At 34.0% G+C, this 27,557-nt stretch overlaps 3 protein-coding genes and 2 non-coding genes across 5 annotated transcripts; 2 read left to right on the top strand and 3 right to left on the bottom strand.

The window, feature by feature from the left end:
• Window positions 1-58: 58 nt before the first annotated feature.
• On the bottom strand, window positions 59-6,849 carry Dolk (Dolichol kinase). The gene is made up of 9 exons (XM_090112938.1): window positions 6,463-6,849; window positions 6,136-6,386; window positions 5,589-5,806; window positions 5,093-5,281; window positions 4,644-4,853; window positions 4,335-4,409; window positions 2,628-2,811; window positions 2,295-2,372; window positions 59-1,581 (listed from the first exon to the last, which is right to left on the bottom strand). The coding sequence occupies exons 1-9, from the start codon at window positions 6,579-6,581 to the stop codon at window positions 1,433-1,435; spliced, it is 1,473 nt and encodes a 490-aa protein (XP_089969064.1). The 5' UTR covers window positions 6,582-6,849; the 3' UTR covers window positions 59-1,432.
• Window positions 1,877-1,995, top strand: LOC149900077 (5S ribosomal RNA). Its single transcript, XR_016457869.1, has one exon. It is a non-coding gene; the product is annotated as a 5S ribosomal RNA (ribosomal RNA).
• LOC149900076 (5S ribosomal RNA) lies at window positions 2,953-3,071 on the bottom strand. Its single transcript, XR_016457868.1, has one exon. It is a non-coding gene; the product is annotated as a 5S ribosomal RNA (ribosomal RNA).
• A 437-nt stretch (window positions 6,850-7,286) lies between the features above and the next one.
• On the top strand, window positions 7,287-27,515 carry Cbp80 (Nuclear cap-binding protein subunit 1). Its single transcript, XM_090112937.1, has 10 exons — window positions 7,287-7,485; window positions 7,559-8,340; window positions 8,845-9,263; window positions 9,714-9,851; window positions 10,222-10,325; window positions 21,602-21,852; window positions 22,600-22,843; window positions 23,175-23,290; window positions 25,407-25,595; window positions 27,195-27,515. Exons 1-10 carry the CDS (start codon window positions 7,446-7,448, stop codon window positions 27,306-27,308), a joined length of 2,397 nt encoding a protein of 798 aa, XP_089969063.1. The 5' UTR covers window positions 7,287-7,445; the 3' UTR covers window positions 27,309-27,515.
• Window positions 10,339-16,640, bottom strand: LOC149900074 (uncharacterized). Its single transcript, XM_090112936.1, has 2 exons — window positions 16,462-16,640; window positions 10,339-13,838 (listed from the first exon to the last, which is right to left on the bottom strand). Exons 1-2 carry the CDS (start codon window positions 16,498-16,500, stop codon window positions 10,566-10,568), a joined length of 3,312 nt encoding a protein of 1,103 aa, XP_089969062.1. The 5' UTR covers window positions 16,501-16,640; the 3' UTR covers window positions 10,339-10,565.
• Window positions 27,516-27,557: the final 42 nt, after the last annotated feature.

Here is a 27,557-nt window from a genome sequence, read left to right as displayed (position 1 = left end):
TAATTATATATTTTTCTATAGTTTAGTCTAAAGAAAAAACAGCAATGATTAAATATATTATTTATTTTAAAAACAGGTATAAAATATGAGCACTTTGGTACATAGGAATGTATTTGACTAATTTGATTATTCTAAATACATAACTAGCAATTCGTAAACTTTACAACAATAATATGCCACCTAGCTATTACATTATTGTATTTAATATATATGCTACAGTCAAAACCCTGAACCAGTCAATATCCTTATTGACGGTTATTAAGGTTATTGACTAAGGGCGTCGGTTAATATCCTTATTGACTGATTTTATCTGATAATATAGTCAATATAGGTTTTAACCAACGTACTGAATAGATTTTAACACTTAAATCTTTCTGTAATGGGCAAGTAAAACAATAGCGAGTCGGTCTGGTTCTGGCGTGAGGGTCGCAGTTCAAACCTAACCTAACCTACTGGGTCGAATTTGACACTTAAACCTTTCTGTAATGGGCAAGTAAAACTCGCTATTGTTTTACTTGCCCATTACAGAAAGATTTAAGTGTTAAAATCTATTCAAACCTATATTAACTGAATGTCTGCTCTTTAAATCAGTTAATAAGGATATTGACTGGTTCAGGGTTTTGACTGTAGCATATACATCGTTAATTATGCTTTTACTTTTTAAATTGTCTACAATCTACATTACTTTGTCATGGATATTATAATCATTTTTAATCTTAATTTTGTGAATTACAAATCGTAAAACATACATTAATTAAACATACAATTTTGCACGCCTCATAAGCGAAGCGTTGAGGTGGGTACTACTGTCACTTCGCGCAAAACATCTGATTTTTCAAACTTAAAATGTCTTTATGTATCATACATTGCACTTGTAAGATAATACATACACATACATATTAAGAAAAAACACTATTTTTAACGTTCATGATATTTTTGATGTCATTTTTGTTATTTAAACTAGTTAAAAAACAGTTTAAAAAAGTTCTGTCTCGGACGTCCGTGTGTCTGTATGTGCGGATCCTTTTTCTTGTTAACACGATAGCGACCGAAATACTTTACTAATCGAGTCTTTTTTTTTCTCTTACGCTTGAGTATGCTCAGGAATAGAACCCTTTCATTTTTCAGGGTCTGATTCGATGTGGTTTAATTGTTATTAAATAAACAAAAATAATAATTAATAAATATTTATTAAAAAAAAATTATGAGGCGTGCACTTTTGGATTTTCCAAATTATTTAATTTTACATCCATGATTTGTTGGTACATAGCTGTAAATGCTTTTCAATCAAATGCAATTATGATATTTTCACCTCTATAATCATATATCTCATTATGATTCACATTAAAGCTTCAATTATAAAAAAATCTCAAATGGTCTACACCAATCTCCATTTTGATCTAGATTTCCTATATAAATATTCCTATTAATTTTATAAAACAAATCGTGTAATTTGATAAGCGGCCATAGTAACAAGAGGCAGGACTAGGTTATCTACTTGTTCAGTCTTTGCTTCCACGAATCCACCTATACTTGCAACTATAACTGTACGAAGTAAGGCATTTCTTGTGTGTAATAAATCTGAAATGAAACAATACGGTAATTATTTACACAATAAGGTACTATGTATATAGAAAGAACTTTAACTGAATTTCAATAATAGAACCTCATCTCATTTAAAAATAAATTTATTCTTCTATATTAATAAGATCATTAAAAATCCTACCCATAGGTTGCCTGGTAGAAATCGCTTAGTAGCGATAAGGCCGCCTTTTTAGCTTTATAATCATATTGTCTGTTTCTTTTTTTACTTGTATTTACATGGTGCTGAATAAAGTGTATTTATTTATTTATTATTATTTTCGTAGACATTATCGCCAACGTCCATACCACGTTGAATACACCGGTTCTCGTCCGATCACCGAAGTTAAGCAACGTCGGGCGCGGTCAGTACTTGGATGGGTGACCGCCTGGGAACACCGCGTGATGTTGGCTTTTTGTTCCATCTAAACCATGTTTTTTGCAAACCATCTAAACCATGTTTTATGCAAGACTTTTATTCTTATTATAGTTTGTGAGGATGGATGTTTGTTATTCTTTTACGTATAAACTACTGAACCGATTACAATGAAATTTGGTATTTTGGTAGCTGAAGACCCGATATCGAAAATCCCACAGGAACGGGAACTATGCGGGTTTTTCTTTGAAAGGGCGAGTGAAGCCACGTGCGGAAATCTAGATAATATGTTCACTTTATCAAGTTGAAATGGTATAAGTAAAATTTATTTACTTACCAAATAAAATTAATGTATAAACTGTTCCTATTTGTGATAAAATATTAAAAGCCGTGCCTTCCATTGTTCTACTGCTATCTGAAACATAATTAAATATGTCACATTTACAAAACTAACATATTGTAATAAATTTATTATTATATAATTGCTTATTTGAGGGGATCAAAATTTATTTGGTTAAAGGATGTTAATTTTGTTTATTTAACCGAAGGTTTTAATTTATATTATACATTCTTTTTTCACAAACACAAAAATGGAAATGATGTAGTGTGCACTATACTTATAAGCATAATATAATTTAGTATAAGTAGTATATTTATTTATTTAACGTACCAGGCCACTTATTAAACCCGAATCTCGAACCAAACCAGCTAGCTGCCGTATCCCCGACACCAATAGAGAGTACTCCACTGAGTAACTCTAAAGTATTGTGAGGGCTGTGGGAGGGCACTAGTATAAGTGGACAGGCAAGCCCAATGTATAGGTATAGCGGTGTCATGGCTAGGCTGCCGCAGTCCTGAAATAATTTAATATAAAAAATTGTGTAGACATTTTATTGCTATGTAGTGAAATAATGGTATGAATGTTGAATTGCAATGAAGCTTAAAGTGATACAAGATAAAGATTGAAGAAATTTGTAAAAATAAAAATCGTAAAAAGCCAACATCACGCGGTGTTCCCAGGCGGTCACCCATCCAAGTACTGACCGCGCCCGACGTTGCTTAACTTCGGTGATCGGACGAGAACCGGTGTATTCAACGTGGTATGGACGTTGGCGATAGGCAATGTGAAAATAAGAAATGTAATATAATGATGATAAACGCTTATCTAATCTATACTATACCCGGCGCGGCCTAAGAGCGAGCGCGCACGAGCAACTTTGTCTCCGCAACTATTTTGTCTCTCCCATCAATTTGTATGGGGAGTTGCGTCGCTACGTGCGCGCACTTTCATACTAGCCCATGGGTGAAGAGACAAAATAGTTGCGGGGACGAAATAGTTGCGGAGACAAAGTTGCTCGTGCGCGCTCGCTCTAAGATGATCCCTATGACAGTTCGTCTTAGTGATTGCTCGTATGATGGATCGTGTCGATACTTTACTATTTTATAGGCTAAGGCGTGGTTTGCATTCAGCCACGTCGGTAAACATGTTTTTACAAATATTATAAAATGAATTTTTAACGTCTATTATGTAAACGAAACGGTAAGTAAAACGAAAGTTTTCCAAAACATAAAAATGCACCTTATCATTTTCTCGTAATCTTTAACCCGTTTAACACAGTGTATATTATTTTATCATGAAAATGGAATCCCCCATTTAATTTTTCTAAAAAACTTATATTATCATAGGTAAGTAAATTAACGCGAACGGTAATTAATTAATTAATTATGCTGCGTCCTGCGATCTTCTGTTCCATTCAATAGAGAATGAACTATAGCTTAAGCATGGAAAAAATGTGAACTCGTTTCCATTATCGAAATTTGTTTATCGATACTTTCCGCACTAGTCGATAAATGCCAACGATGTAAGTTATGAAGGACGTAAACGTAAAGTCAGATTGATATAATTTCTCGTAAATGTTAAGAATTGTTATAATTCCAACGGAATATCATTGTAATGGCATAAAGCTACGTAAAAATTAATAAATGCCATTTTTAGACGCCTCCAATACGTTTCTAATTTAATGGTGACGCCATTACAAGTTTGTCTCTTGAGAATAACTGTCAGTGTCATAGGGATCATCTTAGGCCGCGCCGGGTATATTCTATACTAATATTATAAAGAGGAAAGGTTTGTATGTATGTATGTATGGTTTTCACGCATAAACTACTGGACCGATGTTGATGAAATTTGGCACAGATAATCTTTAGACCCTGAGAAAGAACACAGGCTACCTTTTATTGCGAAATATATACCACGAGCAAAGCCGGGGCGGACCGCTAGTATTCTTATAAATAAACATTACTGCCTGCCAATATATTAAGTCGGTACATGAAATTGGAGATTTCTTTTTTGTTTTAAAATATCAACGTAGTTTACCTTTTCATCACTGTATACCAGGAAAGCAGATTGTAGTGCTGAAGAAATTGGTTCAATCTCACTTTTTCTTAAAGCCTACAAAATATATTTTAAACACATTGTATTGAATACAAGACTATGGAAGGGCTATTCATGTATGTGTGAGTGTAATAACATATAAATGCCTTTGTGTAGAAAACATTACTTGTATATTGCAAATCTCATAAAACATTACAATACACAAAATATTATGGAACATCTAAGACTCAAAGATACAAAAAGCGGTGTAATTAAGTTAATTATATTCTGAAAGTTCCCAAAAAAACTTACCTCTACAAATATAATCAACGCAAGAACGATTCCCGCAGCAAAGAGCATCAGCCTTACATCAAACAGTATGCCAGAGAGGAAAACGAGTGACGCGAGTATATGAAATGTTTTTCTAGTCACTGTAGTAGCTTTTACAGCTAATTTCGTACGAATCAATAACGCACATATTGATATAAGGACGAGGATTAACCAAAATATGATGATTTCTTTCTGAAAAAAAAAATTCAGTGAATTTTTTGCAATTTTTTTTCGAATAAAATATAAAACAATTAAAAATTAAGCTAGTATTATGTGTGTCTTATTAAATAAAAATCAATATTGCATAATGGAGATAGGAAAACACCATTTAGCATTCATAAAAAAGGAGAAAGGTACCTAACCAAATTATACATTATTGTTTTCTGAGAGCTTGTGCTCATGTTATGTTATAAAAAATAAGATATTCTTACCCTCTTTCCAGTGAAAAAAACTAACTTTATTGCTTGCTTCATAAAATCAGATCCGATCAGTATATGTAATATGACTAGTACAAACGTAGCACCTAATGCAATTACAATTAGCAATGACTTAATAGTTCTTAGTTCTTTTCTTAGTAAATATAATGCTGTTATCATTAAAACTACTGCTAGTAACACCGTCTGAAATTAAATTAAAGAAATTCTTAATTAGTTACTTAAAGTTGTGATATTTTAAACTTATAAATAAACAAACAGTTATATATAATTATGAAATATATTGCTACATTTAAATTAATCTATAAGTTAAAGCTTTGAATGTTACACATATGTATTAGGTGGAAACAATTGCTAATATTTTAAATTAACAGATAATAATTAAAAAAATAATTAAACCTATTATACAACATATTAGCCTCAAAAGATTTATTCAATATTTAATATATGACATAAGTTTTGCTATAAGAGCTAGAGAATAGTTACTACTTACCAAAACGGAAACATTAATAAAGTACATTTCCTCATCTTCTCTAGAAAGGCCCAATAGTACATGTAGTATAGATATTACTGTAAACAGTACCACACTCTGAACGACAATCACAGCCTCTCCTATTGTGAACGTTTTGGGGAGGTTTATGAGCGAGTGCCGAAGCAGCCACACAAATGATAGAACTGTTGTTGCTGATGCCGATAATGATAGGAGTAAATCTGTGAAGGAATTAAATATTTACTGCTTTTTTATTGGGCATTGTGAATATGTTTTTTTGGTGACAGACATCAGCCAAATCATATTATGACCAAATCAACCTTGTGTTATATCTAGAATAAATTTCATTAAGTTATAAATCTATTTTTCCATTGTTCATATGCAATTACTTCATGAAAAATAAAAACGATTTATAAATATTTGTTTTATATTATGTTAATGAATAATGCTATACAACAATCTGTGTATAAAATTTTTACACATTACGCTTTTTTTTAGAATATTGAATACTCTTATTTCGTATTTTTTTGCACTTGCATCAAAAAATTACCTTGTTTCATTGCACCATACATAAACAGTGTAGAAATAAAACTGGCTGCAACACAGCCTCCATATACAGGTTCCCTTACAACAAGACTCGATAAAGATAGAAACAGGACAAATAGACAGCAGTACGCAACCAACCCCAATGATAAACATGTGCTTATTTTATATACAATCGGCACATCTTCCAGCATACAATACAAGATCAACACTGATGGTAATAAAAACTGACACCACAATCCATTACTCTTTGCTGGTCTAGAAAAATAAAAGAAAACATTTAAAGAATTGTTATTGAGATATTTATAAGAGTATTATTATTGAAATGTCATACCTTGTTTCAATACCACCGTCTCGTAAATTCAATGTTATGTGTTTATCCAAAGGTTCAATTATTCTATGATATTGAGTTGATATAGTTTCACACATTTTTCTTGTTATAAACTCAGCCATGTTTATGTATTTTATCAATGTGAAATACGTTGTTATTCCCAATTAAAATATAAGCTTATCTCATAATTAATAGCTTCATATCTAAAGATACCTAATTTATTATACTTATTTGTAATTTAATGTACACTATGATTTGGGTGTGATAAAACCATCTATCTCTTCTATCTCCGATTACTTTATAAGTTTAGTAGTAAAGAACAATTTGTATCACAATAATTATCAATATTAGGTATAATAAAATATTCAACCACAACAACAACAACATTGAACACAGAACAAGTGGGAACAAGTGAAAAATGAAAATTGAATTGACGTTGACAAATGACACATCTACGTCAGTAGTCGAGTTTCGATACGTTCTGAATAAGTCGTAAATATTAATTTTTACTTACTAGACCCTATGAAATTTGACGCGACAAAACCGCATCTGAAGGAATTCTAGTTGAATGATTATGAATTTATTTTATTTATTCATAATCATTCAACTAGAATTCCTATTATATATGAATTTGAGTTTGGTATTTAAAATATTGAGATGCTTCTTGGTAGAAATAAATTCGTTGAACTATATTTTATTGGTAAAATGAACGTTCTTTTGTAGAGGGGTCGTGCCATGATTCGTATTTCGTTCTGACTTCTGTCATCTGTGCATCAACTGTCAAGTGTCAGAACAGTCAACTGTCACTTTAGACCGTAGGCCGTAGCTTCTTGGTAGGTAGCTTCGGTTTCGAATATTGAGCATTTCTCAGCGTTGTTCTACATAATATTCACTTATTTTCATTTATTATCTAAAATAGTTCGTTACAGTTTATTCATAAAAAATTAACTGACAGACTGGTGTGTAAAAAACATCTAAAGCTAAATATGAATCGTCGAAGGGCCAATGAAGAAGAAGATGGATACGGTAAACTTTGCCACGAAATAATAGAATAAGGTTAAAAAAAACTTTTATTTAAATTCTGTTGATTTGCTTTTAGAACGTCTGCACAGGAAACGGCGCCGTGTATCTGAAAATCAAGAAATAGAAGACAGATTAGAATCCCTAATACTGCGCGTTGGTGAAAAGAGTAGTTCGAGCTTGGAAAGTAATCTAGAAGGTTTGGCGAGTGTATTGGAAGCCGATTTGAGTACATTCCGCGTAAAGATCTTACGTATATTGACAGAATGTGCGATACGGATGCCAGAAAAATGCACTATCTATGCCACTCTTGTTGGTCTCCTCAATGCAAAGAACTACAATTTTGGAGGAGAATTTGTTGATTACATAGTTAAAACATTTAAAGAAAATCTGAAATGTGGAAAATGGAATGCAGCTAGATATTGCTTGAGATTTATATCAGACTTGGTGAACTGCCATGTGTTAGCTGCATCTTCTTTACTGACCTTATTGGAGACATTAGTTGATTGTGCCAATGAGGATAGTGTACCTCAAGTGAGGAGGGATTGGTTTGTTTTTGCTGTTTTGTCTACACTGCCCTGGGTGGGTAGAGAACTGTATGAGAAAAAGGAGTCCCAATTGGATCACTTGCTAGTTACTATTGAAGTGTTTTTAAACAAGCGCAGTAAAAAGCACTGGCCTGCGTTGAAAGTATGGTCAGCGGATTCTCCACACTTACAAGAAGAATATTTAGATTGCTTGTGGGCTCAAATAAAGAAGCTAAGACAAGATAATTGGTCTGAAAAACATATTCCTCGGCCCTATTTGGCTTTTGATTCAATCCTTTGTGAGGCTCTGCAACACACACTACCAACAATTCAGGTAAGTTTATCAATAAGTACCATTTAAAAAGTGAAATAATTTCATTAAATGATTATTTAAGCATAAATTCAGCTTATCATAGAAATCTTTTAATAAACTTACTGTTTACAGTGAATGCAAAATTATGAAATATCAATTGTTTGTTGCTCTTTGTTCATATAATATTTAAAATCAATTGTAATCCATACTAATATTATAAATGCGAAAGTAACTCTGTCTGTCTGTCTGTTACTCAATCACGCCTTAACTACTGAACCAATTTGCATGAAATTTGGTATAGAGATATTTTGATACCCGAGAAAGGACATAGGATGGGTTTTATCCCGGAAATCCTACGGGAACAGGTTTTTCTTTGAAAACGCGGGCGAAGCCGCAGGCGGAAAGCTAGTAATAGATAAGTAGAAAAGCAAAATATGTACTAATAATATATAACTACTATTTATTCAAAATCAATATAAAAATTAAAGTAAACTTGAGATATTAATGAATAATTGCTCTTTTCAGCCACCCCCACACAATGACGGTGACTCATACCCCATGCCTCGAGTTATATTCCGCATGTTTGACTACACCGACTGTCCTGACGGTCCAGTTCTCCCTGGAGCACATTCCATAGAGAGATTCCTCATTGAAGAACATTTGCATAACATTATAGAGGCTTATCATCTCGAAAGAAAGGAGTGTGCAGCTCAATTACTCTGTTTCCCTTACAAAGCTAAAATACCACTGGAGTATTGTATTGTTGAAGTGATATTTGCCGAGCTTTTTAACTTACCAAGGCCGAGATATCTGGAAATTTGCTATGGGTCTATATTAATTGAGTTGTGTAAACTCCAACCTGCGACAATGCCTCAAGTACTGGCTCAGGCAACAGAGATATTGTTTATGAGAATTGATACTATGAATGTCGCCTGCTTTGATAGGTATGTAATTTAAAGATAAATGAAATAATTGTTATATAAATTAAATAATAATAATTGATACATGAATAAAAAGAATAAAATTGTGTGCTTTGTAATGATTGTCTGTTGAGGTTGTTCTATTATAGTTTATATAACCATCCTTTGTTTTGTGCAACTGGAGAATGTTACATTCTCAACTATAAACATACATTTAATACCATAATTATACAGTGTATTTATTGAATATTATGCTGTTTATAAAGTATAGAAATATCTATCTACATATTTGTATCTACACAGCACCCTTTTAATATTTTAATTATATTTTGAAGTACATTAGTGATTAAATTATTGTTGTTTTTACTAATTACCTTGAAATGAACAAAGACATTATGCATCACATATTTTGTTATTTTTGTAAGCTTTATTTATTATTGATACACGTTTTAATATTTTTACAAACATTTTCAGATTAGTGAATTGGTTTTCCTACCATTTGAGTAACTTCCAATACAGATGGTCATGGGAGGATTGGGAGGGGTGCGCTCAACTTGACCCTGATCATCCAAAACCAAGGTTTATTAGAGAGGTTCTTAGTAAATGTTTAAGGTGAGTCAATTTTTATTAAAACTACTATAAAAAGGATGTGTGTGTGTGTTTATTCTAATAAGGAAAATGTTCTGTGTGTGTAGGTGTATTCTTATATGTTTACATTTGCTTATTTGTTATATATTTTAATTAGGGATTATGTATATTCATTCAAATCTTAAATGTTTTGTCTTAACATGGGTAATTAAATAATTTGTTAATAGGCAAAGTTATTATGTTAACTTGAGATAACAAAAGATTTGAATTTGATAGACAACTGTTTTGAAAATTAAATTGAAATTACTTGTTATTAATTAACATAGAAGAAGGATAGGAGAATGGGAGGATTTATGAAGTTTTCCTTTAAATAGTAGTTTAATTATCTTTACAGATTGTCATATCACCAAAGAATAAAGGATATGGTACCTGAGACCCTAGCTGCTTTTGTACCATTAAAACCAGAACCAATTTACAAATATTCCATGGAGGGAGCAGGTAAGAAACAAGATTTTTATTAAAAATAATTTATTCTTATAAAATATAGCTATTATCTTATTCTACACTTAACCAGCATTAAATATTTACAATTAACAATAAATAAAAGAGATTTTTCAGTGTGATGTTATCAAAAATGGTATTTAAATGCTTTTTACTTGTTTGTAATGTTGAAGTTTTGGCTCCTCCTGCATTTAGTGGTTTTATATTGACTTAGCTTACGGTACACTCAACTTCAGTCTATTCCATGGCCATTAACTCTAGAAAACTGTAGGGACGATCTAAATTGAAACTTTCGTAACGTGAATCCCTGCTTGACTCGGAATTGTGGTCTTTTTTTGGTTTTGGGTCATCATTGTCATCATCGTCTTCATTACTAGAATCGTCATCGTCATCATCATCGTCCTCGTCGTCATCGTCATCATCATCATCTTCGTATTCGTCGTCTTTTGAGTGATCATTTAAATGCTGGCCTTTTTTGTTTAGTTCATCCATAAAGTCAGTGAGATCGTCATCATCATCGTCAACAACCGGTTTTACAAAGTTTGCATGATTTGAACTTTGCCCTTCCAATATTTCTTTATCCTTTGAACTTGTGCCCGAGTTAAAATTGAAGCCAAATAACTGCTCAAATATGTCTTCAGTGGCTGTAGCTTCCGTCGCTGTTAAAGGCGTTGTTATTTGTTCGCTAAAATTTTCTGTGGGAACTTCTGTAGTAGATGCGTTTTGTTTTTTCTTTTGACACTTAGTTTTATTTTTTGGTATTTCATTTTGTTGTGAAACACTATCAATAGTTGTTAATTCCAATCCTATCACTTCATTGTTGTTATAATTTGCCGCAGATGAGTGTTCAAAAATGTACTCGGAGTGATCTCGTGATTCTTCTTGGCTGTTTTCGTTATTTTCATTGTCTATTGGCAGTACACTGTTACTTTCTAAGCTATCGGCAACCTGAGAATGAAGTATACTCTCTGTGATAGGACTGTCGGTACTAACAGTGCTACTTTTAGTCATTTCAGTGGTTCTTTGTGTGGTTGTTGGTGTCGTGGAGTGACTGTATCCTTGGAAGTTGGACGTTCTTCTGAAGTTTTGTGCTTGTTGTGTGTTGGTGCTATAATTTCTAAACGCCCATCTGTCATGTTTGACTGAAGTTCCTTTATATATTAAAGTAGATTGTCTGAAACGGTTCCTTTTTGGAGAGCTTGTCTCGAATTCTGGTTTTCCGGTGGTTGATGGCTCTTTAGGAGCGTTTGTTGTTGTTGTGGTTGTTGTAGAGGTCGCCGTAGTACTAACTGGTTTTGTTGTTGTTGTAGGTCGGGCTGTTGTAGTCGTCGTTGTGGTTGTGGTTGAAGTTGAGAGCGTTTTATTTTTAACTTCCCACGAGAACGCCTTTTTTATGTTCTTTATGGTTGAACTGATCACAGGTGTTGATTCCGTTGTCGATCTTCGCACCGTTGATTTTTCTGGTGCAAAAGTAGTTGACGATGTAGGTATGATTCGTTTGTGTTTCTTTATTTTATCCTGTTTTGTAAATTTCGGTGGCGGACGTGTACGTTTCGGGGGCTTTGGAGTTGTTATGGTTGTAGATGTAGTCGAACTTGATTTTGGTGTTGCTTCCATAGTTGTTGTTGTTGTTCGTTTCGACGTTGGGGATGTGACAGCGCTGCCAGTTGTTGTGAAACTGGTTGTGGTTTCTTGATCGTTTGATTTTTCTGTTTGCAGAACCATTGGTGTTGTTTTAGTGAACGCACCAAGAACATTTGCCCAGTCTAGCGTATCTATTTCTTCTTCTAAGTTTTGAGCTGTTATTATATCCGGAGTTGCAGTGGTTATCCTATGAGACTTGATATTTTCGTGTTGATGTTTCTTATTCGGTTTTTTACTGTTCACATTATTTTTTCGGTTTTTATTATGACCCTTTTTCACGTTGACATTGTGTTCTATTCTTTCTGTCGTGCTGCTGTCAGCGTAGTTCACAGTTATTGGTCTAAATGCAGTGTCAAATAATGGGTCGGGATTTGGAGACTGGGGGTCGTGAACTTGCGGACTTGGTCTGAAATCGATCGGTTTGTTAGTTTTTTGGGGTTTAGAATTGTAAACATGTTTCAAAGGCGGCATGGGCTTGAAAGGCTTTTTGTCCATTGTTACAAATACTCCAGGAGGCGCATTATACACTGGTGGTCTTATATGATCGGGAAAATAGTTAAGTTTAGGAGGCGTAGGCTTCGGCTTATACATAGGTCTGTGTGAATTATTCATTTCAGAATATCGTGTTACATTCTCTTTAATATCTGAACTGTCTATATACATAGGACTTCCCAAGTCAAAAGTTTGGTCTTTGGGACCTGGCGCTATTGGGACCGGCGTTGGTAAAACTGCAGGTCTCGTTGATTTAACGGGTTGACTCGGTGACACTCTAGTGTCTTGAGATGGATATGGACTGCCATTCACAATAGGGCTCGAGTCATAATCTAAGTAATGGTGATTGAGTGGACCTGCTGGCGGAGCCTGAAGCGGTGGGCGTGCATATTTATAAGGCTGGTTTCTATATGGATAGGGTTTTGAATTTCCTCTCGGCTGTTGATGATAGTCTATTGCAGGTCCTGCATGTCCAATTTTTGAGTATTGATAAATTTGCGGGGGCGTTGGGTTGTTTCTATATTTCGGTTGTGGTTGGTCATACGACGAAGCGTCGTCATCAGAAAATATTGACGAAAATATTCTATCCAAACCGCTCGAATACTGTCGTCTCGTGTGCGGTGGAATTGGAACTATATTTTTATGAAACCAAATAGCCCTCTGAGGTCTCGATGTCGTATAGTGCACGGGTTCCGTTCTTTTATATTCTTGTGGGTAATCCGTTATTCTGTCAGGAGTAGTCTCGCGGACGGTAAATGTTCGAATGGGATTTTCGTAGGGCTTTCGTTGCTTTTTTGGGATCTGAGAAATAACTGAAAAAGTCAATTCATAGTGATATTTTCCTGGAGATATTTCTTGATCCCTTTGGCGCACTCGTTTCACTGACCAAAATGCTTTCACACCGTCCGCGCACTTTTCGTTGCCACATTTTTCTTCTGATCGATCATCTTCGGTGAATCTGAAGCCCTCTTTACTTTCTATTAGCCGTCCTTTGGCCATAATAGTGACGTCTCCCGAAGAGTTGGGTTCTTCAGACTGTATGCGGTCGAACGGAGCTTTTTTAATTTTCTCCCAGAGGTCGTGATCATCGATTTCCTTCGAGACTGGTTGATTAAGTTTGCTGTTGGGTGATATGACGTCACCTTTTGCAATGAGTTGATCAATCTTGTCTCTCACTAAGGTAAGATAAACGCTGTGTCTTAAAGCATCTTCCCAGTAGTGAGCGGGAACGGCGGCTACGGAGACCGGTGAGTCCGTTCCGATTATTTCGTGCAATGTGCCCGCTTGGTTGTCCTGGTTGGTCGGGTGCCAATCGTCGAGGGGTATCGGGGTCGGCCTGAAGTCGTCGCCTCGAACCCGGCTCCCTTTGTGTATCTGTAATACAAATGAATGATCATTAATTAAAATTGTTTTCGCATGAATTATCGTCGCGATTTATAGTATTTGATCGTTTGCAAAGAACGTGGATATATGCGTTTGAAAGTAAAATGTTGATAGTTGGGAAAGTGCGCCGTGGATGGCGTGCGCTGCAGGTTGCGTGCGCTCGGTTACAACCCTCGCATCGCTTGAAGTTTCCAATCACTAATTCAAATATAATTATTGTTTTCTGGAATTTTTCTCGTATTTCCAATAGGATGTTTTATTGTTGGTATGCTATTCAATATACAAATAAATTCGTGTGTTTTGAATATAAAAATATTTATTTAAAAAAATTACATTAATATAATTAGCTACAAAAACGTATTTGTTTAGAATTACTACAAATGTATGCTAAAAATAACTAATTTGTATACATTATTTATATGTAAACAATCTTATTATAATAATATGTATGTCACATAAATAAATTTATTAATCACCTGCAAAACTTAAAATTAAAATTCTAAGTAGTTGTGTATTACGATAGAAAGTTGTCTGGTTTTATAAAATTCATAACCTTCAAAAATTCCTACCAATTGTTAAAACTGTATTAATTTTGTTTTTATGTACATCTATAGACATACAATCAAATAAAAAATAAATACATAAATAAACGGCGGATACACTATCAATCTGTTTGGTTGATTAATTTCTTGATAAGTTTTGATAATCTATGGTTTCTTGCCATACAGTGACTTGTTTTTAATATCTACAAAAGAGATGGTATCTAGTATCATTTCCAAGGGAATTGTTTCATAGTTCGTATATAACGATAGTCAGTATAAGATAGTTACTAACAAGTAACAGATCAATATGTTATGATTATCTGATTCGCGGCCTACTTGGCTACGCACCGTGCTATATCGTAATAACTCAATGGAGATGTTGTGATTAAGTTTTTTCAAGGATTATTATGTATCTATAGTTTGAATATGGTTTAGGTGAAAGAAAAAAAATCCAAAGTACCCGTACTTATACGTTTCTGTTTGGTTTTGGCTAGTTTTTATGCTACGGAATTTATTGTATGTGTAGACAGATGAAACCTTGATGAAGAAATAGGTTCTTTTTGTAGCAGAAACTAAACTTGATCGTCATAAAGTAGGGTACAAAAATTATTATTAAATAAGCCGGATTAAAAGCAACAAACCATAAGAATTGTACGATTGTAGGTTCTAAATGATACATTTAATTTTATGATTCCTTGCGGAATGAAGGATATAAAACGGATACATTTTTACTATCCGATATTTCGTGGTAATGGTTTTCTTTGGTGGTTTGTGTTGTACCTTGAAATCCTGTGACTTTTTCATTGCGTGAAATGTAATATTTCTCAAATGTAGTGTATGTTCAATGTCTAGGTTTTTTGGATATCGAATATAATGTCGAATTCGAACTTATATTGATGGTATACCTTTTCCTGATCTATGTGTGTGGTAGACAACATTCATAACTTATGTTATGGATGTCTATGAGCGACGCATTTTGCTATCAACATGAGGCATTGCATCTGCTCGTTTGCCTTCCAATAATATAAAAAAATGTCTTCAAATTACGAATTAAACATGATCTTTAACAGTTCTTCCGAAGAGTTAGTGAAAGAGGCCCTAGAATGGACTTTTTCAGGGTAAAACGAGTACAAATTTTCATTTGAGCAATTTCTTTCAGCAAATCTATAAATCTCATCGATATAAATTTACTCTAAAAGCTCAGTTTATCTTCTTACTATATCAAGAATAGCGAGTTTTCCAATCGAATTACTAAAAAAAAATCTCTTTGACAGATGGTACAATATGCAATTAACTGTTCAAATATCCGTTCAATAGTTTTTTATGCTTTCATTACAATATGTTCCACATACAACACAATATTACTCCCATTCATATGTATAGACACTATGTATTTTTTTTTCTAAAAAAATACGAGATTCCGAGACGATACGAGCGCTATTGCTCCACATTGTCGTGGGAATGATAGATGTAATAATGGCGGAGGTCGCCGCCTTGCCTTTTTGCAAATGCACCATTGAACATTGCCGTGTGATTTGTATTATCTGTGACATTTTAAGTATGATATATTAATTATTATCATATTATGTGGTAATGTGTGGCTGTTTAAAATTTTATATAAGGTTGTAAGACACGTTCAAATATAGTTAATGCAATGTGAGACGATGGGAGTTATGTTATTTTTTTACTGTTTACATTTATTGAATGGAGCAAGTCCGTTTTAAATAAATCAATATTTTTGCTCGTGTAACATACGTATATGTATTTTAATACTGTAATTGTAGTACTATCAGAAAAAATGTAACTAATTAAATAATTTGCAACAGGAGATATCCATCAGCTTTGTATTTGTAATGATCACATAATAGTGAAACAATTTTACTTCTAGATCAAATTTTATTTTTTTCCAAACTTTTTATTGTTTAATTCGTATTAAATTCAAGACAAACTTACGTAACATAAAATATATAAGGACAAAATAAAACACATTCTACCATTTTCACCAGACAAAAATGTAATTAATCTCCCGCGAAATATGTGTGGAAAGCGCGAAAACAGTTCATTATACTCACAATTAGCGTAAAAAGAACGCAAAGCAACGCGGACCGCATCTTTGTTCACTTGTTTCACTGCACGATCGGTTTCGGTATGCAACCACTTAGCGATATTAATTTTTAGTTTATTTTTTTATTTTTTATCTGTACGCGTGCGGCGCGTTTGCACCAAACAGCGCGGACTGGCGGGAAAAGCTTCGAATCAACCCCTCTATGTGTCTATGACATGCTGCATGCACACGGGAGCGTGTCTAATTGACATTAATGAAGCCGTGTGTATAATCTGTGATTTTATTTGCGGCTAATGTCATTTTAGCGGTGAATTGATCTGTTTTGAATTTTTATGATGGGTGCTATGATGAATTTGATGTTAGAGCATAGAAATATTGTAACTTTAGGGTTTGGGCTTAGGGTTTGTAACTTTAGGTTGTCAGTTATCACTCAACCTCTAAGAAGGTGATTTAAATATACAAAGTTTTTTTATTATTTAAGGGTTGTTTTAGTTTTCTCCTGAAAGAAAGTGAAAATGTATTTTTTATATAGTATTTGTTTTTTAATAAAAAAATAATAAATTTACATATGGATGCATAAAAATACCTATTTAAATCCTAAAATAATACCCCTTGGCCCTTACGAGCTCTATAGTAAGATCGCGACTTAAGTCTAGCTTTTTCTAGAAAAAAATCGAAGAAGTGAACGCTAGCTGAATTCGGGTGGGGTGGAATGCTGCATGCGGTGTAATAATTATGAAGTGGAAACAAATTTATTACTTATAACTTGATACATCTATAAATAACTCTGGAAAATAATAATCATTACGATAAATTGTTTACTGAACTATAAATATAGACCGGGAGATACTGACACAAAATTTCGAGTCATTTGTAACAGGATGGCGGTTCTACAGGGGTCTTAGTACGCAATGACAAAAAGAAAAACGATGGTGTGAACACTGGTACCGGCGGCTTAGTCGCGTGGGCGTTAGTCGAACTCGTCGTAAAAATAGCGAAAGTCAAACGATTTGTAACACAAAAATTTTAGAATTTACCGATAGCCCATAAAAAAGAAGTAGGCGGTAGTGTCATGCCATACTTTTCCGGTGTGACTTACAGCCCGCCATACCGACGCAAATGTGTTGATTTAAAAAAAAACAATTCAACCATTTGTACCAGGCTAACTTTTGCACAGGTAACCATCGTCGTGTAGCCATTTACGAAAATCACCATACCATACTTTTCGGACGATTCCAAATGGTCGCCGAAAATCTGCAAAAATTTTTTTTTTCGCCAAACTTTTTGTACCAGTATTGCATTTGGATTTTTGGAGAGTATTTGATAAAATGTGACCATTATTATATTTATCATACTTCTAGTAGGGGGAAAAAGTGCTGCCATACTTCATAAATAAATTTATTATTAATTTATAGAAGTGAAGATTTCTACCACCTAGATCTTTGAAATTTTGTATTTATATTTGTTGAACCTCAAACTTATAGGAAAGATTAATGCCATACTGTTACAAATCGTTCAAAATACGAATAAAATCATACAATAAAAAAAAATCTTATACACATTCGCCACCTCCCACAGGTATGGCATTATCACACTTCTATTTATAATCATTCAGGAGTTGTTGAAAAAAAAATTTAGGGTGTTACAAATGGTTCGGCGAAAAAAAAATTTGCAGATTTTCGGCGGTATGGCGACCATTTGGAATCGTCCGAAAAGTATGGCATGGCGATTTTCGTAAATGGCTGCACGACGATGGTAACCTGTGCAAAAGTTAGCCTGGTACAAATGGTTGAATTGTTTTTTTTTAAATCAACACATTCGCGTTGGTATGGCGGGCTGTAAGTCACACCGGAAAAGTATGGCATGACACTACCGCCTACTTCTTTTTTATGGGCTATCGGTAAATTCTAAAATTTTTGTGTTACAAATCGTTTGACTTCGCTATTTTTCCGACGAGTTCGACTAACGCCCACGCGACTAAACCGCCGGTACCAGCGTTCACACCATCGTTTTTCTTTTTGTCATTGCGTACTAAGACCCCTGTAGAACCGCCATCCTGTTACAAATGACTCGAAATTTTGTGTCAGTATCTCCCGGTCTAATAGGTATGCGTTTTGGATTTATTTAGTCGTTTTGTGTCATTCATTTACGTTCACATTATAATCCCCTATTTTAGTGTTGAATAAAAATATTCTGCACTAATTTAAAATTAGGCAAGGAAAAGAAGCCGAAGTTTAAGTAAAATGAACACTAAGTTTAAAGATTGGTGCATTTAAAAACGGGGTTACAAGTTAAGTCGATCTATTTCCAGGGGCATATATCGTTTCTTTTTGATAAGGCTATGAACCACCCTATACTTAATCTAACCGTTTTCGGAACATTGTCTTAATAGTTAATGATAGGTAGTACAATTAGTATAGTATGTACCTACATTTATTATGTTATGACGCGGACGAGCATGTAATTAGCACTTTGTATATTACGCCTCGATTGCATCTCGAAGTGCCGGCCACAATGCCTATGTCGAAACTTCCGTGCAACATGTCTAATGCGTTTTTAAATCTTTATCTCATGTGTAGGAAATGTGATAATGCTCTTAATATTGTTATTGTTTTGGATTTTATATGCTGAGCCGGGTAATGTGGAGAAAGTTGAGGATGTTAGTATGTAATTAGTAATTACACTTGATTCGTTGACAATAATATGAGTTATTAGTTTGATGTTGTCTTTAAAAGGACACTAATTGCTTTCTTTTTATTGAAATGGCGAATATTAAAGCAGTAATGTTTGTAAAATAAAGTATTTTTATTTTTAATTATTACGCTGTAAAATATTAAGTTTTAAATTTCGACTAATAATAGTTTGGCATAATCTTTCTTCCATACACTTGGAATATACATTCTTATTACAAGAACATCATACAGTCATCTCGAGAATACAGTGGTCCGCTGAAAACGATTAATTCCAAGCAAGTGTCGAGTGAAAACCGTCGCGTGCGCACTTTCCATCTCGCGCGCTTTTCGCCGTTTTTTCCACGAGCGAGCAACGCGGAACGGGCGCGTACGACGGTTAACATCTGCTGTTCATAACGAACGTTCAACCCGCTGAATAATAAAGTTTATTTGACATTAAGTACAATGTCCATGCGTGTTGGAGAGCTGATGATTTAATTATAAGTGTGAGGGTTTCTTAGTTGTTTGTTTGAAAGTTTCATAAGCCCACAAGAAGTAATTTCGTAGCATGTTCTAATGTAGTTGAATATTGAAACGTCCTTCTGGTAATTCGAGGGACTGAACATATACATATTTTCATTAGGTTACAAAATTTAAATGAACTGTTATTTTATCTAAGTTTATTTCTAATCAAGTGATAAATCTTGTAGAGAACACGTAAGAACGTATTATTATTGCATTACTGATTTTAAATGCGATATCTAACATTCATGATGCAGCATTTATTATACAAATTAATTGGTTTTGTTCACCTGATCGGATTTTTTTTTATTCTAAATATGAGTTGTATGTTTTATTCAATGCAAATATATTTTAATCTTATTTGAAATTCAAACGAAGAACAAAAAATATTGGGCCTTTTTCAATAGCGACATGATCTCAGTAATGATTCTCATTAAGAATTCTAACCTTATTGCCTTTAGTAGTAGCTCGGATAGTTGAAGTACTCAATATGGGAATAATTAAAATAAAGTCGAATTAATTAGCGTGCATGCATTTCAAAGAAACTGATTATGATGTAAGCATTCCGCATTTTGCACGTTTATTGGTTCTTTACTACGTGAAGGATAGTCTTGGTATTGGGAAAAATGTTTTGAAATATGCTATGTTCCGCCTTCAGGAAATAGTTTATAATGTTTTCAGTATCGGTGGTAAACGGTTAAACTATAATCGTGACAGTCCAAATATGAAGAAGTCTAAATAAAAAAATAAATAGTGATAATTTAGAGAGAAAGAGTTTGATTTTAAATTTGAATGAACAATGAACATTACTCAGATTTTTCTTATTAAGTACATTAAGTTTGCTGGATATTGCTTATGTAGACGTGTAGACATCACAATTTAAGTTATGTTAATAATTAATGATTCACTATACAAGCTTATTCGTTCCCATGTGTCTCGTCGTTTTGTGATTAAACGATCTAACTTGAGCACGTGCAAACTACAAGCAAAAATTCCCGCAAGGTACGATAGGATCAGAGTGATTTTTACAATTAAATAGATTGGGTTCTCAAGCCGCTGAGGCAATGTTATAATTGCTAGCATCTATTGTTGTGGCTTATCAGTGGGATCTGTTACATTTGGATCATGGGCTTTTTCACGTTATAAAAAGACTCTTGGGGTGTTTACGTTTGCATGAAGTGGTATTTTGTCATCTGTATTCAGTTCTGTATATATATCGGTCTTTTGTTGTTAATTTGATCTCTTCCTTGAAGTTGTTAATCGTATCAAGTGTGGTAAATCTTAATTAAGGCAAATGTATTTTCGGCTCTAGCACAGAATACATAATAGTAGCTAAACGCTACAGAACGGACACTCTCCGCCTCCCGCCAAAATTAAACTTACCTCACCCCCGCGCGATCAGACATAAAATGGGCCATATTTTTCTGCAAGGACGATACGCAACGAAGATTGACAACATTAATCAAATTGACTTAAAGTAATTTTATTATTTTGGATTTGTGATTATCGTTTTTCGTAGAAAATGGTTAGATATTGTGCTGTTTACGGATGTATTTCATCAGAAAAACGCGAATTTTTTTTACGCTAGTCACAAATGTGCCAACCATAAAGCGTTAACACACACATTTGCAGTCTCTACAGTGTGACTGTCAAAACGATCATTTTGTATGGAGTGTCCAGGGTGTGGCTCTAGTCAAGTTTAATTGGTTCCTATATTGAATTAAGAATAATTGGTTTTATGTGACAAAATTACCTGCCTAAATAAATACTATATTTATTCTTTATCATCTAAATTCGTAACATATTATTAACAATGTATATTATTAATAATATGATATTATATCCATAACCAGCGGCTTACCCTATTTTTAGATGTACCGAGAAGTTCAAATAAATAAGCTTAGATAAGTTTTGTTTTGCATAGGACATTATAAACAAGTTTTTTGTCCACAGCCTCCCTCCCAGGCACGGAAGCGGCCCATCAACTAGTTGTATGCGTGAGGAACAAATGTACTCCAGAAGAGGCATTAAACGTCCTCAGGGACTTGCCCAATCCCCTCCGGGAAGGGGAGGCGGCTTCAACACACGCGGCGTCATACAACCCGCTGAAGATTGATGTATTTGTGCAAACATTGCTCAATCTTGGCAGCAAGAGCATATCGCACAGCTTTGCGGCTATATCCAAGTTCCATTATGTTTTTAAGGTAAGGCATATGTTCTGTTTTTTAGGTTTGTATTTGAAATAATAGACTATTCAAGGCGGAAATATTGTTCAGGATTTGGAAAACCTAACTAACTAGTTCCTTAAACAGTCACTACATTCTTGCAAATAAATATAATTTGAATTTGAAACAGTATAAGAAAAAGAGTGTGGTGAATGTTATTATAGCGCAGCTTATTATTTTTTAGCTAAATCCTAAAACAGTGTGATAATGAATATAACACATCTATACTTAATATTATAAAGCTGAAGCGTTTGTTTCTTTGAACGCGCTAATCTCGGGAACTACTGGTTCGATTTGAAAAATTCTTTCGGTGTTAGACAGTCCATTTATCGAGCAAGGCTATAGGCTATCATCACGCGGGTAAACCTGCGGAGCACAGCTAGTATCTTATATGATGGTGGTGAAAATGGCGTTACCCTGTGGTCCCCTCAACCATTTAGAAAGTAAATGTCAACCATACCATTGCCACAGATTTTTTTTTATTTATTTATTGGTTTACTAACGTTTGTTTACATTTTTACATTTTTATTAAAGTTTAGATACACAAAATAAACAAACATGGTTAATGTAACAAACTCTTACTGGCAAACACAGCATGCAAAAACGTTAAACCAGTTTATTTTTTAAGTAACAAAAAAAAAGAAAATTAATAAGAACAGGAAAAAAATATGCATATACAGTTAAACATCATCCAGTAAAAGGAAAATCTTGAAAAATTTGCCACAGATCCTGGCAGAATCTGAAGAAGCGCAGATCTGTGTGCTCCGAAACGTATGGGAACTTTGGCAACGACACCCGCAAATGGTGTGCGTGTTAGTGGACAAAATGCTGAAGACGCAGATAGTGGAGTGCAGTGCGGTGGCCACGTGGCTGTTCTCTAAGGAGATGGCCTCTCATTTTGTGAACGCACCCCTGTGGGAGATACTGCACTTGACGATCGATAAGATGAACAAGCACGTGTCTAAATTGAGTGAGTTGGATCGTTTTGCTGTGTTGAAATTCAATTAGAGACATATTGCAACTGTTTGCAACGGATTTGTTTCGTTTATGACCAATGTTGCATTTCTTCACTAATTTCATGCAAAGAAATATAAGTCATTCAAGTATTTCATAAAAATATAAGTCATATTATTTACCCTATTTTTCCAAATTTTAACTAGGAACTTAAAGTTTTTGTAAGTTAATTAGTAAAATTGAATTATAGAACTTAGTTCTGAATTGTTATTAAATTTAATTCAAAAATATTCATCGATCAGTTTATTTTAATCCCACATGTGAACTTATATATTTGTTAATTTCAGGTAAGGAATTACAAGAAGCTAGAGAAGCTCTCGCCAGAGCCGATTCTAGTAGTTCCGATTCTGAAGACGAAAGTGGAAGCAAGAAAAAGAAGGATCAAGACAAACCTACGGAAGAGGTGAGTGTTTGCTTATAACAAGGGGAGTTGTGTAAGTTACATGGAAGATTTTTTTTCTGCAATTTAAGCAGCAGTCTAAACTATAAACACTATTTTTGTTAAAAGGTTTTACATGGTTATGGTTCATATTAAATAAGGACATTTTTAGGAATTTACTTTTACCTTATTTTACGAGGGAATTAGAATTAGAAAATTTACCAAAATCAAATTAAATCTGTTTATTTGCTCGTATATGGTCATATAAAGGTGTTAATATACAATCTTTCTCCATTAGCATTATTCATTTTTGTTCGTTCCGTCTAGTGTAGTCGAATAAATGTTTCAATCTTTCTTTCAATATTTTTACCGAAGTCAAATTCTTTAATTAAATTTAACAGTTGTTTAGTTTCCATCTATGCTTTTCTCGATCGTGGGACAGGCTTGTGATGTTAGAATGATCGGGTAATGTTTCCATCTAATACTTTTTTATCGTGGGACTGCGATGATTGAATTATCCAATAGTGTTAATCTCTGCCGTTGTCACTTAGGCCGAGTGTCGGATTGTGGGGCTGATGTTTATACAGCGTTAGTTTTCAATGACCGGCCAAATTGTCAGAAATGGTTCAGTAACGATAACATTTTCGACCTAATGAAAAAAAAAAAGTTTTTTTTAAATTAGATTTCATTCCTGTCCGCCACTAAAAAGCGAACGTGTGGACATTACAAAAGCACAATTCAGTTCAACAACCTAGATAGGTAGAAGTTAGCACACACATAAATTTGGCAATGCGCGCACGTACACTACGGCCAACGTAACTTGGCGGGCCTGAACTTCGCGCAGAAGGCTGCGCACGAACGTTTTTTAGGAACGAAATGGTGGCATGAGGCGGCGTGCGCGGGGCGGAGATCTAGGCTAGGGATTGACTCACAGGATTGACTCTATGTAAACACAATCATCCCTTTATTCGAACGAATATCGCAATCGATTTTTATCGATTTGAAATTTATTGATTTTTGTTTATATGAGATACTGAACGAAATAGCTTTACAAACTTATTGAATTTTGTCGTTAGTAAAAGAGATTTCGAGTTTAATAGCAAAAAAAAACTAATAACATTTTATTTTCATGGTTGTAAGACATGATTTAGTTAAATATCATTTATTTATAAACGACCACTACAATAAGGACTGATTGAGAATATTTGAAACCTATTATAAAATTAAATATAAATATATTTCACAATTCAATTTCAATCGATTTGAAAAAAAAATCGATTAATCAATATCCTCAGACACGCATAGTGGACATCCCTTTTTGTTTACGTCGTATAACTTCGTGCATATTCGGCAATTCTCGGTACGCAATTATGTATCTCAGTCACACGTTAACATTGGTGTCGTGTTCGTGTCGCTATCTTTGTCTTGAGTACAGGCGGTTACAAAAGTTTTCGTTGAGTTGATCGTTATTATTTGTTATTATTATATTGTTGAGTGTTAAGTTTAAATTTGTTCGTGTTTAAGTTTGTTTTAGTGATAATTTGGAATATTCTACTTGGAATTTTGTATTATTCGGGAACAAAGATGCCACCAAAGCATAATATGGTTTTAAATCGCCAGGCGAGAAAAATAATATTCGATTTAACGCAGTATTTTAAAAAAGAAAAAGAAGAAGGCGTAAAAAATGTTGACAAAGTTTTTTTAAGAGTTGCTGAGTGAATCCTGAATTCATTAGGTTATTTTTATTGCTTTATGTCTCATAGCGTTTTGATATTTATTTTATTTGTACTTGGTCTCTGTATAAGGAAATTTTTATTCGAATTTCAGTTTAAAAGAAATAAATGCCTATAACACTTTTTTTTACGAGTGTACATGCGCAAAAGTTCGTAGAGGCTATGTTCAGGCCCGCCAAGTTACGTTGGTCGTATTGTACATAAGTGCATTGATTCTCAATAAGCTTATCGCGTGTTTACGATTTAGGAAATTTTTAAGACATTTTCAAATGAATGCTATTATTTTTTTTTATTCGACAATAATACATATTTCAAATGTACCTTTGGTTTAATATCTAGATCTTAATTTTAAATTTTGGCTGGTCATCGAAAACTAACCCTGTATGATCGGGTAATGTTTATCGCAGGCCGTGGAGCGCATGGAGGAGCGGCTGGAGATGGGGCACACGGACCAGAAGCGGCTGTTCCTCATCGTGTTCCAGCGCTTCATCATGATCCTGTCGGAGCACCTCGTGCGGGCGGACACGGACGCGCGGGACCCGCTCACCGCCTGGTACACCACCACCGTGGGGAGACTCACGCAGGTGTTCCTGCTGGTGAGTCACGTGTCAAATTATAAGGAACTACGCATTTTTTTTTTTTTATTCATAAAAGGCACCTTACAACTGTTATTAAGATAAATTATATAAATTACATATAAAAACGCCAATTAGACCTGACTCTCAGTGGAGTTTCGTTTGCAAAAATAGCGGACCTAAATCTGACTTCTGATATATATTGTATAGATCCCAGACATTCTATAGACAGATGTTGCCAACCAGTTTTGTGGTCCCCCTCTCCCCACCCCGGTAATTATGAAATGGCATACAAAGAAAAAAAATAAAAATTTCCAAAACATGCCGTGTGGGGTATCAAATGAAAGAGCTTATTGAGTAGATCACGAATATATAGCATACTATAACATTTCTTACACTTTCTCTAAGATTTTTTAGAAAATTTACGAAAATGCTCCATTTTTGAGTTAACTTTAAACCACTATAGATTGAAAGCTCATGAATATATTTTTTAAATTATTATTTTAAATAATTAACAATAGTCCATTGTTTACGATTCAATAGTTTGTACAGTGAAATAGTTGCATGGGGGAGTGGGGGGAGCATTCAAAGATGGCGAGTATATTTTCAAGTTTATGCCAGAAATAAAGGCCTAATACAAAAATATCGGTGTCAGGGCTTAGAATAATTATCTCTGCAATATGGAAGAACATTCTTGAATCAGCCTCTGTGTGATTAGATTTCAAATCGGTAACTTCAGTGAAAGTTGCGCCTTGCAATTTAAAACATTTTGTGGGGAAATCAAATCCACCACATACATATAGCTCACTTACCTATATTATATTACGAACTATTGAATCGTAAACAATGGACTATTGTTAATTGTTTAAAATAATAATTAAAAAAATATATTCATGAGTTTTCAATCTATAGTGGTTTAAAGTTAACTCAAAAATGGAGCATTTTCGTAAATTTTCTAAAAAATCTTAGAGAAAGTGTATGAAATGTTATAGTATGCTATATATTCGTGATCTACTCAATAAGCTCTTTCATTTGATACCCCACACGGCATGTTTTGGAAATTTTTATTTTTTTCTTTGTATGCCATATTTAATTACCGGGGTGGGGGGAGGGGGACCACAAAACTGGTTGGCAACATCTGTCTATAGGATGTCTGGGATCTATACAATATATATCAGAAGTCAGATTTAGGTCCGTTATTTTTGCAAACGAACATCTCTTTGGAGCCTGCTCTAAATTACAAGGCACACCAATAATAGTCCAATTGTGTGACAACAAGAGGTAAACTAAAAGGGAACAATAATTATTGTTTTCCAATGTACTTTGAAAAAAAAATGGGCAGTTCGCTTAGTCGAAACCGGTATATGTAGGGCAATAGAACACAAAAAAGAACGTTAATAATCGAGTCGGAACGTTTCTAAACAAAATGTGACGCAAACTTTACAGAAAATATACATAACCAATAATAAAACGATGAATTTTACTTCCATAGAAAATTAGTGTAATTCCAAGCTAAATATTATAAACGTCCATTCACATTATTAAAAACACACGTATACAATCAACGTTATTAGTTATTTATACTGTCTTATCTATCTAATTTATCATTCTCTATTGCAGCATCACGAGCAAGTGCAGAAGTACAGCAGTACGCTAGAAACCCTCCTGTTCACACAAGATCTCGATCCGCATATTCTGGACGTATTCCACCAGTTCCTGGCGCTAACTGCGTGAAATATCGCGAAGCAGCAGTTTATATAACCATAGACAAGAAGCTTGGTTTAGGAACCATAGAGAAGAAGCTTGGTTCGTAAACCATAGATTCAAGACAGGGATAGAAGGGCGGGAGTGTAAAGTGGAGTTAAAATGGATAATAGAAAATATAACTTTGACGATAGCGTGAACCATAATTTAAGTTATGAATATATTTTTTATAAAGCCTCTTTGTGTTTCATTTCGCCCCTTTATATTATTAGGTTTTAG

The sequence above is a fragment of the Colias eurytheme genome, chromosome 19 (assembly GCF_061535395.1).
Source record: "Colias eurytheme isolate Ceu_HAF_F1 chromosome 19, ilColEury1 Martin Lab GWU primary, whole genome shotgun sequence".
In the NCBI taxonomy this organism is placed as follows: Eukaryota; Metazoa; Arthropoda; class Insecta; order Lepidoptera; family Pieridae; genus Colias; species Colias eurytheme.
This window is presented reverse-complemented; position numbering and strand designations above follow the sequence as displayed.